The sequence below is a fragment of the Astatotilapia calliptera genome, chromosome 20, assembly GCF_964374335.1.
Source record: "Astatotilapia calliptera chromosome 20, fAstCal68.1, whole genome shotgun sequence".
NCBI lineage: Eukaryota > Metazoa > Chordata > Actinopteri > Cichliformes > Cichlidae > Astatotilapia > Astatotilapia calliptera.
Window position 1 is genome coordinate 6,786,337 of NC_137441.1, and position 15,733 is coordinate 6,802,069.

At 38.3% G+C, this 15,733-nt stretch overlaps 1 protein-coding gene across 2 annotated transcripts in view; it reads right to left on the reverse strand.

The window, feature by feature from the left end:
* Positions 1 to 6,230: 6,230 nt before the first annotated feature.
* Positions 6,231 to 15,733, reverse strand: part of LOC113013209 (uncharacterized) — a 52,831-nt gene continuing 43,328 nt past the window's right edge. Inside the window, exon 17 of one of the 2 annotated variants that reach the window (XM_026153930.2) lies at positions 6,231 to 8,924. In XM_026153930.2, the coding sequence (XP_026009715.2) occupies positions 8,823 to 8,924 (102 nt within the window). In that variant the 3' untranslated portion in view covers positions 6,231 to 8,822. The remainder of the gene's footprint in view (positions 8,925 to 15,733) is intronic. The other variant, XR_013904147.1, reaches the window with a different exon arrangement.

Sequence of the window (15,733 nt, forward strand, 5' to 3'; positions counted from 1 at the left end):
TTTAGCATGATGAAAATTTTAATAAAGAGCTGTAAAATACAACTCCAGTGCATCATATTATGAAGAAAACATCGTTTGGTCTCTGGAGGCATTGTCCAATATTTCAGGGCTTCCGGTCTATCAGCAGGATATTTGGGCAAATGATTTGTGTTTTAACCAACAGTCACTGTTAACAAATGTAGATACATTATGAAAAAAGCACTTATTAAAATAAAGCTTCATTAGCCTTCTTAAACATGTTTGGTCAACTCAGAGTATAAACAGAAACCAGAAAACTTTCTGTACTCTGTTGCTCAGTTCTAAATATTCGTATATCTTTTTATAGAGATTATGAAAAAAGCAACTGCAGATGCAAATGATCAGCATAAAGTCAGAGAATGTGCTGTGTATAGTCAAGCTTCAGTGAGCTAAATATTCAAAGTACATCTGTGCATGTGAATGTTGTAAAAATCCCATTTCATGCTACTTTCTCCCCAAACTATTATTAATAATAATACAAATGCTGAATGTATAACACTGTCAGAGACGGATCAGCTGCCTAGGTGCCATATTTTTTTAAATTAAATTTAATCTTTATGTAATTTTAATTTAAAGTCATAGGTCTCTATTTTGTTGTCAAAAAATAAAGACTTGATGAAAGTGCATACTCTCATCTTTAATTCAAGCGGATTAACCCTTTAAAGCCAAGCATATCGTATTTGATACGTGTTTTTGTGAGTTTTTGAGACTTCTGCATCATCAAAAAATGATATAAATTTGACAGATTTTTAATAGCTAAATTGCAAAAATATGGTTAATGTAGCAAATGTGATACAAATTAAAACTTATACATGCAAATTAAAATTTGATATATTTTTTTTTATACATTTTGTCTAAAGGTTCAACAAACACTTCATTATGAAAAAATTAAAGATTTCTGGCAGTTATTCCATGGTTCAAGTTTTAAAGGGTTAACATAAGATTTTCATTGGGAATGACCAATGGACGAACAGGATTGGAAATGAGTATGTCAGAGGGTCAGCTCAGGTTAAGCAGTTTGGAAACAAAGTTAAAGGAATAGCTGAGATGGGCAGTTCATATATTAGATAAAGGATGATTAGATAAAGGCAGATTACACAGAAGATGTAGTGCAGGAGGACACACAGATGGTTGGTATGACAAAAGGAGGATGAGGTAAGATGGAGTCAGCTCATCTGCTGCGGCGAAGAAAAAAACTGCATTTACTAGAACCTAGAATTGGGAACTGTGTTTATAAATGACTATAGTTCTGAAACAGCAGTGATGTTTCTGCAGGAAGCCTTGTATGCTCTCCCTTTTCAATTCTTAATAAAGAATTGAAACGAATAATGGCATTGGCATCAATAAAATCCTATCCATATCCGCCTCCTTTTTATTCCATTAAGAATTTATGCAAAGGACATAAAAAAGCAAACAAACAAAAAAGAAAACCTCCCTGGGCTAATGATTTTGTGGGCTGCTTACTAAAGCAGACCTGTTGGCTTGTTTGTTAATGGAATTTCGAGTTCACACAGTTTATTAAAAATAAGCCGATGTGTTATTGTCTCATAAGTGTCCTCAAAGCGCCCCCTGTTTATGAAGCTGTTTACACATTGTGAATAAAACAAAAATGTCGGTGACACACAGTTAACGAGTTACAGTAGCTTCCTCTAGTTTGCACTCTCCATTCCCACATGTCAGGTAACTTTGCCACTGAGATGCAAAGCAGAGGGTGAATTTGAGTGGGCCTGTATCTAGAAGTAAATGTTCAATATATTTCTTTCTTGCAATGCCACATGACTCACAGTTGGATCACTTCGATAGTTTGGATCGGCATGAAAAGTCTCCTGGTTAAATGATCACAGAATATATCTACTTCTTTAAATACAAAGCCAAAGGTAAAGTCTTCACGTAAACATCCAGTCACCGAGCTTAAAGCTGAAGCTATCTTTGCGCAGGCTGTGCACACAAGTGACTGTTTGGATGTTCTCTCAGAGATTTGTGTTCGAAACGTCTGTGTCACCTCTCCAGTGTGAATTATTTGAATTAGAATTTTTCTTTTTATGAGAAGTGGAACTCATGATTGCTCTCATAATCCTTCTTTCACTTTCTCGCCACGATGATTTCTAAATTATTTTCGAGAAAATGAATTATTGTATATTTTGTTGGATATCCACGAAAAATCTTTTCAAGTGTCTCTGCCAGCGGAACAAAACCAAGACCTCCAAGGTCAAGAGACTCAAGGCCCCTTCTTTGTTCGCTGGGACATAATTGTAAATTTGATTGAAGAAGCATTTGAATGTGGAAATGTTGTGGAAAAAGAATCAATTTTTCGGAAATAACTGTATACAGCCTTTGTCTTTCACTCAGTCGTGTTTGGAGGGGGGGAATCACCAGCAGCTATTAGAGTACCTGGGTCTGACCTTGCTGTTCCCATCAGTAGTGACGGCCGTGCTCCTGCTGTGAAAAGCCCTTCACAATGGAACACATATAACATTATCTCAAACGTGTCATGTTGTAAATCAGTGTCAGGCAGAGATGAACTTTAGTAATTCAGTGTTAGAAAAACCTGACGAATCTAAAACACTTTTCATCAGTTTCAGCAGACCACGGTGCAACTAAACTCACCCTAAAGATGAGATGTCTCTACAAATGCTTAACCCTGTAAGACCCAGCCATCAAAAAATAGCCAGAAAATTTTTGTAACTGAGATGTTTATTAACCCTTGTCTTTATGCATGTTCAATCATCCAGGTAAGTAAATCCCAAAAGGTTGATTCTGTTCATCTGGATGTAGCGTTTTCAGTGGGAGAAACGTTTCGTCATTTTTTGTATCGCATTTGATACATTGGGTGTTTTTGGCAATTTTTTGTTAACAACGTTGTTAATTTTAGGCCAAAGAAGAGTTTTGTCCATAACATTTTGAAATTATGGCAAGTATATATATTGTTGATGAGATAGAGGTCTCAGAAACTAATGTAGCAAATATGATACAAAGGGTATTATAGGGTTAAATTACATTAATATTTTACCTGTCCCCTACAGCAATTGTTTCCTTTTTAACAAATGCTGTCTATAGGGGACTTAAATTGTTACATTATCAGACATGGAAAAATAAATTTTAAAAAATAAGTCCCACCAGTGGGTCTTTAAAAATGTCTCTAAGGAACTTAATTAGTCGTTAAAAGGAGTGAATGTACTCTGAATTTAAGCTACTGTATTGACACTTCTGAACAGCCCTGTCGCACACAAGGAACCACTTTGTTACTCTTCAGAAAAGTTCATGTTCATTTGTCATTGCATATAATATAAAACTAATTAAGCATAAATATGCCACTTTTCAAAGTAATAAAACAGAGAGCAGGCCAGAGGCGATCAGGGATCTGAGCTGTCAGTCACTAACAGAGGCCGCCTGGATCTGTCAGCAATCTTTTAACATTTGTCTAAGGATATTTTTCTGGGGTTGTATCAACAATTTAGGAGTATATGTCTCCAAATCAATATCAGCCAGACACACTATTCAGTGCTCTTTTGAGTCTTGAACCTTGTAAACTTAAAGCGAAATGTCTTCAGGTTGCTCCTTCGTGGAGAAGTGGGATGCTATTATCAACCTGGATTTTCAGGTGTGTGGGTTTTTTTTTTTAACATGCAGAAAAAAACAACTTTCAAACCGCTTATTTTTTATCAAAGTGTGATTAAATGCAAAGCATGTATCTCTCGATCATTAGCAGGCATTTGTTTAGGCCGTGTGACTCAAGAGTGCCTGCCTCATGTGCTTTCATTGGACACAACAATTTTTGTGTAAAAATAACTTTGATTAATCATTATAAAAACCCAACCCTATAATCATAGTTTTTGTCCCTCTTGGTGCAGAACAAGAACCTTTTAACACCACAGTGAAATTATTGTTATTACCATTTGCACAGAGCTAGTTTCTGTGTTTTTTTTAATGTTCACCTTTCTTTCAAGTGTATTTAGGTAGCGGAAATTCTTTAAAAAACTATATTGCACTTAGCTGTTAAAGCCCCATCATGTTGGATGTGTGTGTGTTATGACTTACAGAGTAAATGCTTAAAGGGTTTGAGTGTAATAAGAAAACAAGTAAATAACCCAAGAAACAAACTAAATGACATTGCATGATAGAAATCTATGACAAAATGACCCTGCTTCTCACTTTGTGACAACAGTAAGGCTTCTCTAATAGGTTCACGTTGTCAATCACTGTTTTGAAGTCTTATTGAAGTCAACAAGATTTCATTGCTGAAAGACCGACAATAATTCAGGCTAAACTTTAGGTATACTTTGTGAGTGTTCAGCTCAGAGTGTCCAGAGGCGTAAAATAATGACGATTTGTCAAGTCCCGCGGCGTTTCTGAGGAACACAAAAGGTGGACGCGGCCGCTTTCTTATTCTACGCGTCGGGTTATGGATGAAATCCAGTAGAATGACGCTCCCATGGTAATTCACGTGTATTCCAGCCCTAACCCTAACCTGATCCCTAACCTTAACCAGCACTTTAATGACGTTAGATAGTGTTTGCATGTTTCCTCATTTTTCTGATCTCGTAATATAGGGACGTGTTGGGTCCCCGGAAGCGTAATATATCGACGATTTGTCACCTAGCATAAAATTTTATGCTTTGATAGTGAGAACGTGTTGGAGTGTCTACCATATGCCAACACAGAGCCTCTCAGTTTCTTAGAACCACCTTTTCTATGAGTTTTTAAAAAAATAAATAAATAAATAAATGTTTGTGCTTTCATAAACCATGACTCAGAACAGGAAGTCTTAATCTATCCACTGGCAGCACTGGAAGCCCAAACATTGGCCACAGTCCCCAGGGGCTAAGTTGTCGGGCAAAAGGGGATGGGTTATCAGATTAGTATGCCAGCAGACAGTTTTTAATCTCTTGATAAGAAAGGCTTGCACATAATCATAGCTTCCACCCTGATCTAAAACACACCTGTACTCTCCCTTGTTACTCTGATCTCACACATCTCATTTTCCTCGCAATGTAAGCCCTTAAAACCTCTGGAGATAATTCTCAGAAGGTTTCTGATATAAGTGACACGTTTCACATTAGAAAGTCATTTGATCCAGTATTAACATAAAGTATTGATTAATGCAGCTTTAAAGTTTTAGGCAGGTACACAGAAGCCGCCGAGATGTGACCCTGAACAAGTTTACTGTTGGTCCAATGCGAATTTGTTTTATTCCCTCTGCTGCCAATTAAACAGGCGGCGTACTCAGACTCAACTTTCCCAAAATAGAACTGCGGTCCAACATGGCACCACAAAACAAATTTTCACAGCATGTGCCTCTGCTAACATTTTAAATGGATTTACACCATGTCACCGCAGTGCACAAACACGGAGGAAGTCACCGTGATCCAGTGGACAAACCTCTGTAACAATGCCTCCTCCTGTGGAAACAGTCAGAGGAGAGAAAGTAGGTCTGAGGGATTCAAGCAGTACAAACTACAGACTCTCAAACAAATGTGAAGCTTTGTTTTCTGAAAGAAAACTGTTGCCAAATTGTTTGATGTTGCAGCAGCAACAACAAAATGAATAATGAACACCTTCACACGGGCGCCTGTTAATGAACTTTCTCCACAGGAGTTCATAGGTAAAGAGTGCCTCGCTTAAACCAGGATTTAAGATTTATATATTGTAAACAGAATTTAGTTCTACAGCGCTGTGCAAAAGTCTTGAGCCACCCCATTTCTTTATACTTTGCTAAGAAAATGGGAAATAGGCCCGTGATTTAGGAAAACATGCGCAATCATCTGTGTAAATATAGTGTGTAAGGTAAAAACAGATTGATTGAAAGTCAATATTTGGTATGACGACATTTATTCTTCAACATAGCCTGAACTCCTTTAAACAAGCATTCTTTTAGTCTTAAGGAATAGTTATTCAAAGCTCTTATTTGGGTGTTGGCTGCTTTTGTTTTGTTTTCTGTCAAGATGATCCCACAGGTCTCTGGGGAGGTCAATACATGACTGATAGTGTGTAAGCTTTTCTGTCCATGTATGTTTTCACTGTATTGTATTGGATTTAAGCCCTGTGGGAGTGTCCCCCCAAGAGGGACAATGGACCCCCTAATGATCCTCTACCCAATCACAGCCCTGTGGGGGGGACACTTAAATTTGGATGACTGAGAACCTTAACAGTGTTAGGTACCGGCTGTGTGCAAACAGGAATAGGACCCAAGGTGCAGACTCCAGAGACAGAACTTAAACCAAAACAGCTTTAATGCTGAACTCAAACATAACATAACTGGAAAAAGGTCAAAAATAAACTAACACCAGCGGATTGACAAAACACACAGCAAAATAAACGGTAGATCGCGACACGGACACAGAGAAACACAGGGCTTAAATACACAGAAGGAGCAATCAGGGAATGAATAACAGGAGGGAAACACAGCTGGGGCAAATCAGAACTGACGAGACAAAAGGAAGCGTAAACTGAACACACTGAGATAAGACAGAGACCTTCAAAGTAAAACAGGAAACACATAACACAGACTCACATGCAGGCACTACAGAGGGAACAGAGACGTGGGACCAGGGCAGACACAAACACTGACTGAACACGGGGATATAGGAACTAAGGATACACAGAGACGCGAACTAGACAAGGGGATACAGGTGATAGGGGAGACAGAGCAACTAAAGAAGACAGAGACATAAACCATAAGACAGAACTCAAAGAAACCAAAGACTAGAAAGTATAAATAATATAATAAACTCAAAAACCCTGGGTCAACGACCCAGGCATCCTAACAAACAGACGTTTAAGATCATTGTTATGCTGAAAAATTAAGCTATTGTGTCACTTCCCTCGGCCTTTTCTCCCTGTTTCCCTTCTTTAAAAATGGCTTCTTGAAAGCCACCCTTCCACTGACACAGTTTCTGATGAGGCTTCATTAGACAGTAGATGGATTGTCAGATTTTTCATGTTTCTTAAAAACATTATTTTCCATAGACAGTTATTTTAGGTCTGACTACTACTACTACTTTTGTCCTTCCCTTGTCCAGATTCCTTCATTTCTTTAAACACGAGGTACACCACATGAAATATAATTCAACTAAAGAAATGGGAAGAAACAGTGTGTTAAATGAGTTCTTTGCTAAGTTGTTTATTTTGTAGACATAACACTCATTCATCCTTTGACTTGGGTGTCTTTTTTATGCTTGAATGATTCGTAGATCGGTGTTAAGTGGCTTAACAAACAAACAAAAAAAGGATTCCTCTGAAAATTGTCAGATACAAGGAATGCACCAAAAAAGCAGCCACTGTCCAAAGTAAAACTTTGAATGACCTTTAGAAAGCCTGGAGAGCTATTGCTCAATACTACTTTTAAAAAGATCCAAGAAAATCTGTTTCCTTGGAAGCAAAATATGAAGAAAACATAGGTGGCTCAAGATTTTTGCACATTACTGTATCTTAGATGTCACATGGCTGAAGGGAATAATAGTTGGGAAAAAATGTCCAATCATTTACATTGCAGTTAGGATTTTTTTTGCACAGCCTTTTAAATCCCACAACCCGAACTCAGGTTAAATGTCTGTTAAATGAATGAAAGCTGCAGAAACACAAGGTTATAACAAGGGTAGAAAAAAATATAGTTAATATATTTATCTTTTAGTTTTTAGAACTAAAACTAATTCAGAGCAATAAAATAGAAGGCCACATAATCTGAAATAACTTTTAGTATTGATTTTTTTTTCTATATGCTAAATGTTATGAGATTTATCAGTTTTCGATTTCAAATGCAATACAAGAGCATGAAGTGAAGAGCACAAAAACACAAAAGCCAGTTACAATTCTGTATGAAACAAAAGCTGCATGAACTAAATATTTTATAAAGCCGTTTTGTATGTTTCCTGCTAATGAATCACCCGTTTCTACAGATACAGTTTTAATTAAAATAATTGGTTTCTCCTTTTAGAACGGAAAAATATGCAACTTTTCCATCTCAGCGAGGGGTCTTCTTCATTATGCCACCACCGTTCACAGTTATGGGTATAAACAGTGTTTTTTTCTGTTAACTGATTAAAATGTCAAACACACAAAGGCACATCAATCAGTTCCAACTGGCAATAAGAAGACCTTTCTTCTGTTTGAAAGCGAAATGTATGTTGCTGATCATGTTTTTAGGGGTTTTTTTTCCACATAGCAGATGTGAATCACAGCCAGCCTTGGAGTTTCTAACAGAGAACCAGAACAGGCAATGTCCCCGACCAAAGAACAACCGAATGTTCAAAATAATCACACACCCAAAGAATGCCCACCTCCGCTGGCCTCTGATGAGTTGTTTTTAGGGGGTGGGGGTTTGTGCTTCTGCCAGCAAAGAGAGCTGTGAGTTTTCACAGCACACTTCAGCATCTGGGTGTTGGCTCCAACCAAGGGCTTTTACATCCTTCATTACTGATTTGTCTCAAAATAAATGTCAGTAAACACAAATCAAACCAATCTATGATATGATACGATGTGACATAAATCAGTTTGTATTCACAAAATTGATTTCCGTGACATAGTCAGTCTGTCAGGCTGTCCAGGGATAGGATTTGCTACAATGAATGCATTGTCCATTATCTAATAAAATATCTGTACAACTCAGGAAAAATATATATTAAAAAAAAAAAAAACTAAATCAAACCATCAGTTTGAAAAAACTAATTAAGTTACACTGTGTCATATAGTTCTGTACCTCAAACTTCTATAATTGTCACAACAAAGATGGATCAGTTTCATTTAGTAAGCAACACTGCAGTCTCTGCCCTCACTAATGTAAGTACTCTGTGCAATAACTCTATAACTCATACAGCTTCAGCATGTGCCCTTTTGAAGTCATGCACAAACTGACAAAGCAAGCCAAAGAGCTCCTGAGAGTCTTGATCCGCCGGTTCTCCAAATTTCACCTATGCAGAAGAGAAAAAAAGGTTTACTGATTTATAAATAAATAAATAAATAAAATGAAAATAATGTGGCAGCAGTTACATCTTCCATGACCACAGGGCTTGTAAAAAAAATTGTTTTACAATTAACAACTGCAATCACTTTCATTTGTGAAGTGGTGCCTGGCCCGCGCATGTTCTTCTTAACAATAGTCTTTTGATTTAATTAGCTCATATGCTGCCTCAGCATGCATCCCAATCCTTGAGTGCCCTTATACAATGATGCAGACATGTACTGCCAAATTAATAGGTAGACCTAGGTGGTTAAAAGGGTCACTGGCATACTAATGTTAGTCATTCTGAAGCCAAAGTTTATTACAAAGGGTCACAGTGGTTAAACGTACTAATTTGCTGACTGCATGCTGTTGACTGTGCAGGTTAAAGTTCAGACTGAAGCCATATGCTGTTACTCTTTCCTGGTATTATTTTTGTTATGTTTTACAAATGTGTAATTTCTCTAATGAAATTAACCATAAGCTTACTTACAAGCAAATATTATGTACTATAAATCTTATAACGCACACCAAACAGCTGACTTGAACACACACTGGATGTGCTCACTAATAATATGAAACAGCCTTCAGCACAGTTGGGCTTCATCTTAATTGAATTTGTTCCTTTACATCTTGCTCTTGTAAAGACATTACAAATTATTACGTGTTAGACATGCTGCGCTGGAAGGCGAGTTTCTTACCTTTTCTAATGATCAAGTCTTTTCAGTTTTTGTGCTAAGCTGTCAGAAATGACTAAAGCGTCTTAGAGACTGGCCAGCGATCCCCTAGCAACCACTGGTCCCAAGGGAAAATTGCGTGTTCCCTGAACACTTGGCAGAACTGGCCACTTGCAATCAGTAGGTAAAACTGGTGGCAATGAGGTATATCATGCTACACAGAACCCCCTTCAATTAATACCCGATTGCCACAGTTTCCTTGCATTTGCATGGAAGACAAATACTATTCGCCGAGCAGTATTGAAACTGTGTATCCAAGTTTGTCTTCAAAGTAAAAGTCGCACCTTTTGAAACCTTTTCTTTTACTTTAACGGCAAATACTACTAGTGTTTGTTTCAGCGCTTTCCTTGTGACTGTGTACTGCCATACTTAGAGGTTGCCACTGGGTCGCTGACCATTCACTAAGACTGTGTATATGAGACCTAACCTGGCTGTTGATTCTATTGCTATACCTCATGTCAGCAAAAAACTAAATAAATATACTTCCAAAGATATCACATTTCAAGCTGCTGAAGCAAAGCTGCATATCTCTGCATGAAAAAAAAATCGCAGTCAGCCTAATAAAAAGCGAGCTTGCCGTTGTTATCACTTATTTACTGCAGTTGGAATATCATACAATTTGCCACAGTTAGCTAGCTCACGCTTTCACAGTGTGATTGGCATCATTTTATGCTTCACACTTATTCACAGCTGTGTGGCTATCAGCCGACTCAGTCATTAATATTCACCCAGATGTACAACATGTATATTAGAGCTGACACTAATGACTTTAGCTCTGCTAATGCACTAACGCCAGCCCTTGTTTTTGTAGCTCTCTGTAGCATCCCATCTTTAGTTGCTTATAGTATCTGCTATTTTGTTGGTACTGTAGATTTAATGACAATGTAAAAATGTAATGTTCATGTTTGTATTTATGTAGATGGGGAATTAGGTTTCCCAGCAGAAACCTTGTTGCTGCTAAGATTAGTTGAGAGCTTCATGAAGGAGGACCTCGGACTAAAATAAGAAAATTCCCATGGCAAATATATCCAAAGATCTACATTTAAAGACAAAGAGTATTTGTAGTGGCTGCTGTTTCAGAATAAAAATGAAGGAGGACATTGGCGCTGTAACACAAGCCTTGCTCTTCCAAATACTTAAAGCGTAACAGCTGACAGTCAGTGCATTTGTATTACTGTGTGCTTTCAGTTCGTAGAAACAGTTACACAGGTGTAAGATTCAGCAAAGTCCCCAGCAGCAAAAGGAAGATGTTAGCTAATGGTTAACACTGTTCTCACCATGAAATATTATACTCAGATGTGCAGATTAGTCTATTTGCATACTTTTATCCTCACATTTTTCACTGTCTGCCAGGGATGCTCAAAATTATGTATAACTGGAGCAAAAGACTTTCTTTTACTTGGTAAAGTGTAGAAGTTTAATCCTCTCAACAGTGTTTTAGCTGATTCGCTTCCTTGTCTTTTATGCACGCTGAACATTTATGAGTATTTTCACAAACACATGCTGGGCCCAATAAAATCAATTTACTAACCCATATGGATAAATATGTCATCCACCCATTCACACACAGGTAATGGCAAGCTACATTGTAGCCACAGCCACCCTGGGGCGCACTGACAGAGGCTGCCGGACACTGGCGCCACTGGGCCCTCTGACCACCACCAGTAGGCAACGGGTGAAGTGTCTTGCCCAAGGACACAACTACCAAGACTGTCCGAGCTGGGGCTCGAACGGGCAACCTTCCGATTACAAGGCGACCTCCCAACTCTTGAGCCACGATCGCCCCATTGTAAATTGTATACTACTGAACTATCCTTATATAAAAATATCAACATACCTAAAGTATGCCTGCTGTTGATTTTATTAATACAAATGAAGTTACAAAACCAGACCCAGGAATGTTCATTACACACCTGACAGGCGGGTCTTGGATAATGTTTAACCTGTAGGTCTGAGCTGTGCTCGAAGAAGCAATATTAAAACTTTTTATCTGCAGAACCTGAGGTGGAATTGATTTTCTTATATCATGTCTCACTGACATGGTGCATTAAACATGTGCATTGTATGAAAAAAGGCTGGTAATGTGACACAGCTGATAGAGTCTAGTCTTCATGTTTTTATTTTTGCTTTTATGTATTAGAAAAATTGGAGCGCATGTTTTATAGCGTATTATATAAAATGTCTCCTTTTATTTAGTACTTGAAGTGGTTTTAAAAACATGCTTCCAGTGTCTGGGGACATCCGCAAATCAACTGCCCCAAAATTTTATGAGCTGCTTCTATGTTTAATACATTTGCATGTTGGCTATTTCAGGGCATCATTGTGAATTCCCTCCTTCCGCCCCCTTGACAAGATGTGACTAAATATGACACCTTTTCCCCAACCTGCTGCTCCCTTGCACTACACCACAGCCCAGTCAGTCTTAATCATTTTTCCAGCGCTCCTTTAGGAAGTTTCAGAGGCACAGTCTTAGTACTCAGTAAAATGGATGGGACACAAGTGGGGCAAGTGTCTACAGACTGTCCTGTGTTAATCCTCAAATGACATTGGTCTTTTCTTTTTGTTTTTTTAAGAAAAAGGATGCTTGATTGCTCTGTGGTCTTGTATTTAAAGAAGACTACGAGAATAGCCTGAGAATGGTTCAACAAAAAACATTTCAAATATAAGGTATATGAAAAGCACCACCATTTAAAAACCACTGAGAGGTAAAGTGAATAATATTAACGATCTTGTAACAATAGCACCTGTCACAGGTTGGGATATACATATTATGTATTATGTAGAAAGTGACCAGTCAGTTATTAAAGGTGGAAGAAAGAGAAATGGGTTTGCATAATGATCTAAGTGACTTTAGTAAGTGAAATTATTTCTTAGATTTCTTGTTTTTTGTGTTTCTTGGTCTCTTTATCCTTCTGTCAGTTTCACATCTTTCTTTTGCTCAGTTTTTTTTGGCACACCTTCATCATCTATCACCCCAGTTCATCCACTATTTCCTATTGTCAGAAAATCTTAGTGCTTTAGTGCTTAGCACTAGTACAAGTTTTCCCCTGTTCTCTGTATTTTGTTGTTTCTTTTTTTTCATGAATTTATCTTTTTCCTGCCTCCTGCCAGTTTTGTTCACCTATTCAACTGCCAACACATGTGAAATATAATTTTTTTGTATACTTTATTAATCCTACCTACTGAGCTATCTCCTCCCCTTCCCTTATAAGAAAATTAGGTACTAATAAAGGACCAGAGAGCTAAAAGGCTGGTCCAGTCCACCACTGGTCCGCCACAAAGCAGCTGTTGTGGCACAAATTTCTGAAAATTCTAATTCTGCCAATGATTGAAAGATGTTACAGCATACAGTCTATCACAGCCTGCTTTGTATGGGCTTCCAATGCCACAGGCTGATTGAAAGTTCCCATGCTGATCCCTGTCCACTAGAGAAAGCACCTATGGTAAGAGGGCACATCAGCAGAGGCAGTGTGACACTCTGGGAGTGTTCTGCTGGGAATCGTTGCATTCATGTGGAAGATAGTTTCCCAAATGCCATATTTTTTGCAGATCACAGTCTTTCATAACATCTTTGTTCCTGATACCACAAGTTGCATTGCAAGATCTTGTAGAAGCCATAGTTTGACAAGTCATTTGTCTTTTATCCTGTCTTCTTTCTCTCACCCCGACCAATGGCAGGAGATGGCCGCCCCTCCCTGAGCCTGGTTCTGCTGAAGGTTTTTTCCTGTTAAAAGGGAGCTTTTCCTTCCCACTGTTGCCATATTGCTTGCTCATAGGGGGTTATATGATTGCTGTCTTGAGGCGACTGATGTTGTGATTTGGCACTGTATAAATATAACTAAATTGAATTGAATTTTGAAAGTCCAGGGAAAACGACAGCATATGAGGAAGAGTTTATTTATCTGCAATAAAGTAGCAAGCTTTTGAGGGTGTACTTCACCTCTCACCCTAAATTGGAGAGTTGGACGGACAGGTGGATAAATGGATTGACAGATGTAGCTTATTCTTAACAACAAGCTTCCAAAACTTTGATCAAACATTTAGAGATGATGCTACATTTAAGCAGCACTGCCTGATGATTAAAATATAACTCCCTGCCTGAAGGGGACAATGCAGTTAAAGGTCAGCTAGTTAAACTTTAAAAAGGCCACAGCCGATTCACCACCAGAACATTTTTAATAATAGTGGAAGAGTGATTTATGTTAAGAATAAGGTATAATATTGGATTAGGATAATATTGAGGTAAATTAGGATTTATTGTTCAAGGATGTTCATTTAAAATGTTCCTCATTTAGAAAAATATGCTTATTTGCTTTCTTGCTGAGGTTTAGATGATACTGATATGATTCTAATATCTGCACATTAAATGAAAAGCTGCAGCTGGGGTTACATCAGTATGTAAGAGGTGTTTCTCAATTTCTACATGAGCTTATGTATAAATTAGAAATGCATGATATGCATTTTGCATTCTTCACAAGTTTAGTCAACTTTTTGCACTTTTGATCGAGCTACACTGTCTGCTCCACTGAAAGCATATCTACCACATGAAGTCTTGCCTTCCATTGACCTGCTTACCTGCCCAAATTACACGCTAACCTCCCTGACAGGAAGCGGCACGCCTCTGTGGAAAAACTGGCTTATTGGTTTTTAAACTTCGTTGTGGAATTACATTAACTGGAAAAATCCATTGGACCTTTATCACATTGATTAAGTGGTCATGACCAGAGCCTTTACAAACTAGAGGCTGTGAGAGCAAATCAACTGCAGCTGGTGTGAGCATCAACAGTTAGCTCTCTTAAGGCAGAGACACACCGGAGATTGATTTTTCAGTCATCCATGTTCGTGCAGCTTACAAAAAAGATACATGGCTTGTTTAGACAGCTGGATTGATTGAAACAGTTTTTTTCCTCCACATAAGCACAGTCAAATCAAAACATTTTACAGGTTTTATGTAACCTGATCTGTGGATATTGGCTCATTCTTTCCCATTGTTAAATTCAAAAGCTGAATTCCTCACTGTGATGACATTGAAGCAAAGCAGCAGCATGCTTAACTTGAAACCATTGGTTTCCAAACGTGATGAAACAAAATGGAACAAATAAACATTTAAAAAAATCATCAATAAATAATGTATTCGTGCTACTCCGCTATTCCTTCCCCCCAATTCAGTATGTTTGTCCACCTGGAGTTGTTAATTTGGTACAAAGTAGATAGAATTTAAATTTTTAAATTGTGTTTTCATCAATTCCAGTTCAGGTAACTACTATTTTAGGCCACTGACCTTCAAAAAGGTAAATTACCTACTTTACATGTTGGGCCATCTTGAATAGCCAGCTTCTTGTAGCCATGGGTGAGATTTGGACAAGAAGAACTGACTTACTACTACTACAGCCCTGAACTGAGCAGAACACATAGCAGCTTCTTAGTAATCTTAAGCTGTGTCCAAATTCTTTGGCCACCTCGTACTTCCAGCCTTTTCGGTCTTCGGAGGACCCGGCCCACGTAGACCACAACGGCCGGGTCCTCCGAAGACCGAGAAGGCTGGAAGTGTGAGGCTGTGAAATTGGGGGGTCTAGCCTTCAGGTTTGTGTCACCAGCTGTCTTGGTGGACTTTAATAAACTCAGTTGTTTGCTCCTTGCTATCTAAAATATAACAGGACTTTGGCGTAAGTTTATTTTGTGACCCAGAAAGAGTAATAAGAGTAATATTAAAACTAAGTAGCTGCCGCCATTGTTAGAAACTGGAATTGGCTGGGCCGCGCTATGAATTCTGGGATATGGTGGGCCACGAAGGATACACCCGACCCATCCTTTAAATCTGGGGTAAAGGAGGAAGCATTTGTCAGCCGTGTGTGGAGGATTCTTTGAATTTGGACAGCCTTCGTTGCGTCGCTGTGACGTAATCGGCCTACAAACGGGCCTCCGAAGGATGCAGCCTTTGAATTTGGACACAGCTTTAGGCTCCAAAAGGTGACCTCTCTTTGAGCATACATAATTCGAAACAAGTAGACTTGAAGTCAAGTCTACTTGAATATTATATTAT